Source organism: Acanthisitta chloris, unplaced genomic scaffold, assembly GCF_000695815.1.
Source record: "Acanthisitta chloris isolate BGI_N310 unplaced genomic scaffold, ASM69581v1 scaffold38292, whole genome shotgun sequence".
Taxonomy (NCBI): Eukaryota; Metazoa; Chordata; class Aves; order Passeriformes; family Acanthisittidae; genus Acanthisitta; species Acanthisitta chloris.
The window spans coordinates 757-2,561 of record NW_008662828.1 but is presented as its reverse complement, the minus strand read 5'-3'; the positions used below and the strand labels follow the sequence as shown (position 1 = coordinate 2,561).

General features: G+C 59.7%; 2 protein-coding genes across 2 annotated transcripts in view; one reads left to right on the top strand and one right to left on the bottom strand.

Annotated features, from left to right (window-relative positions):
• The window catches only part of AFMID (arylformamidase), a gene marked incomplete at its 5' end in the record, with an annotated part of 1,728 nt that extends 1,303 nt beyond the window's left edge, over positions 1-425 (top strand). The window contains 2 exons of the mRNA XM_009070737.1: positions 30-134; positions 369-425. Of these exons, the coding sequence (XP_009068985.1) occupies positions 30-134; positions 369-425 (162 nt within the window). The remainder of the gene's footprint in view (positions 1-29; positions 135-368) is intronic.
• Positions 426-1,102: 677 nt separating this feature from the next.
• The window catches only part of LOC103798472 (probable low-specificity L-threonine aldolase 2), a 1,020-nt gene continuing 317 nt past the window's right edge, over positions 1,103-1,805 (bottom strand). The window contains exons 3-4 of the mRNA XM_009070736.1: positions 1,755-1,802; positions 1,103-1,440 (exon numbers count right to left, since the gene is read on the bottom strand). Of these exons, the coding sequence (XP_009068984.1) occupies positions 1,103-1,440; positions 1,755-1,802 (386 nt within the window). The remainder of the gene's footprint in view (positions 1,441-1,754; positions 1,803-1,805) is intronic.

Sequence of the window (1,805 nt, the reverse complement as noted above, 5' to 3'; positions counted from 1 at the left end):
CCCTCCTGCCAGTGTTGCTCTCCCTGCAGGCCCTGCGTGCAGGTGGCTGGTCTGTGTCCCTGCTGGACCTGGCCGGTGTGGATCACTTTGATGTCATTGAGAAGCTGTCGGAGGACAGCTATATCCTCACTCAGGTAGGCAGGAGGGCCTTGCTGAGGTGGATTGGGTGAGCAGGGCTGGCTGTCACCTCCCAGCAGGGAGGAGCAGGGCCAGGCACTGCTCACGGGGCTCAGTTCCTCATCCCAGGTGATTCTGAACATGATTTCAAGAACATGATGGCATGTCAGGACCAAACACACAGGGACCACAGCACTGCGTGGTGGCAACAGGCAGCTGGTGTTCCCCTGCCTGCTGCCTCCTTGCTCCAGCACAGGGCAGTCACTGCCTCAGACCGCCTGGTACCCCCTCTGCTCAACCCAGCCTAGGCTGGTGCCCCTTCCCTGAGGTGTTCCTGCCCACTGGAGAGCACAGGGCTGCAGGGCTCTGTCTGGGTGACCAGGTGATGAAGTTTTTCTCTTGCTGTCCTTTAAACTGTATATTGCCAATAGAAAATAAAAGAGGAATTATTGCTGCCTGGACTTGCCAAACCAGAATGTGACAGAAAAGCTCCAGGAGCACAACTGCAGCTGTGAGACTGGGGTGATACAGGTCTCTGGGAATGGGGGTGATGGAGCCATCTGGCCTTGTGCTCCTCGGACAGTCCTGGCCAGACACAAACCTTGGTGCTGCTGTGTCAAGATCCTGGTCTTGTGGCCAAGAGGATCCCAAGTCCACATGGAGCATTTTTATCCCTCCATGGGGACCTCTGCCAGGATGATGTCCCTGCTGCAGAGCCAGAAAACAACCTGCACAGCTGCAGTACCACCAGAACACCTTTATTTTGTGCACTGACCACCCTAAGGGTTGGAGTCTCCCCAGAACCGGGCTCATACTGGTTTGCCAGGATGCCTGTGGGGCAGATGTCATGTTCCAACCAGCAGGGAACACACCTGGAGCACACAGGGGCTGGACCCAGCCTCTGCTGCAGGCTGCCAGGATGGGGCTGGGGCAGGCAGCCTGGCCTGCCAGCCTACCAGCCACAGCCACAGGGCTGGGAGGATGCTCAGGCTCCCCTGGTACCCGGAGAAGTCGGGAGCAGCCCCAGAGCCAACTCCTCCTGGCACTTCCTGGCCACAAACTCCAGCTTGCTCCTTGCAAGCTCAGTGTCACGGGCCGAGACATCGCGGTGCCAGACAGCACGCACAGTGTGTGCTGACCAGGGGAGCAGCAGGACACTGACAGCCTGCCCAGTCTCAGCCACCTCCTCCTCGCTGACGGCACGCAGGCGGTCACAGAGCTCGGCAGGGGATGGCCAGGGCTCCTGGACACTTACCATCACAATGTTGGTCTCCACTGCTGCCAGGTTGACGGAGCAAAGGGGCACATCCAGCGCATGGATGCCTGTAGGAGGACGGGGTGGTGGGTGTGAGCCCAGTGTCTGGCTGACTGGAAGAGGCTACCTGCCCCAGCCCTGCTTCAGGTGATGGCTGAAGGGCAACCCTCTGCCCACCCTGTGTGGCACCAGGGTCACTGTAGGCATAGTCACGGCATCATCGCAGCACTTCAGTCAGGTGAAGATCCCAGCAGCATCCTCACCTGGCCGGAGACCCAGCATGGTCACCTGGGGATGCTGCCCAAGCTACCATTACCGTGGCAGTGCCAGGCAGTGCTGAGCGTGCCATTACCTCCTGGTGCACCAAAGGGCCCTGAGGTACCTTCTGCAAAGCGCCGGGCGTTGTCATGGTCCCTGTGCAGTGTCACCTCTG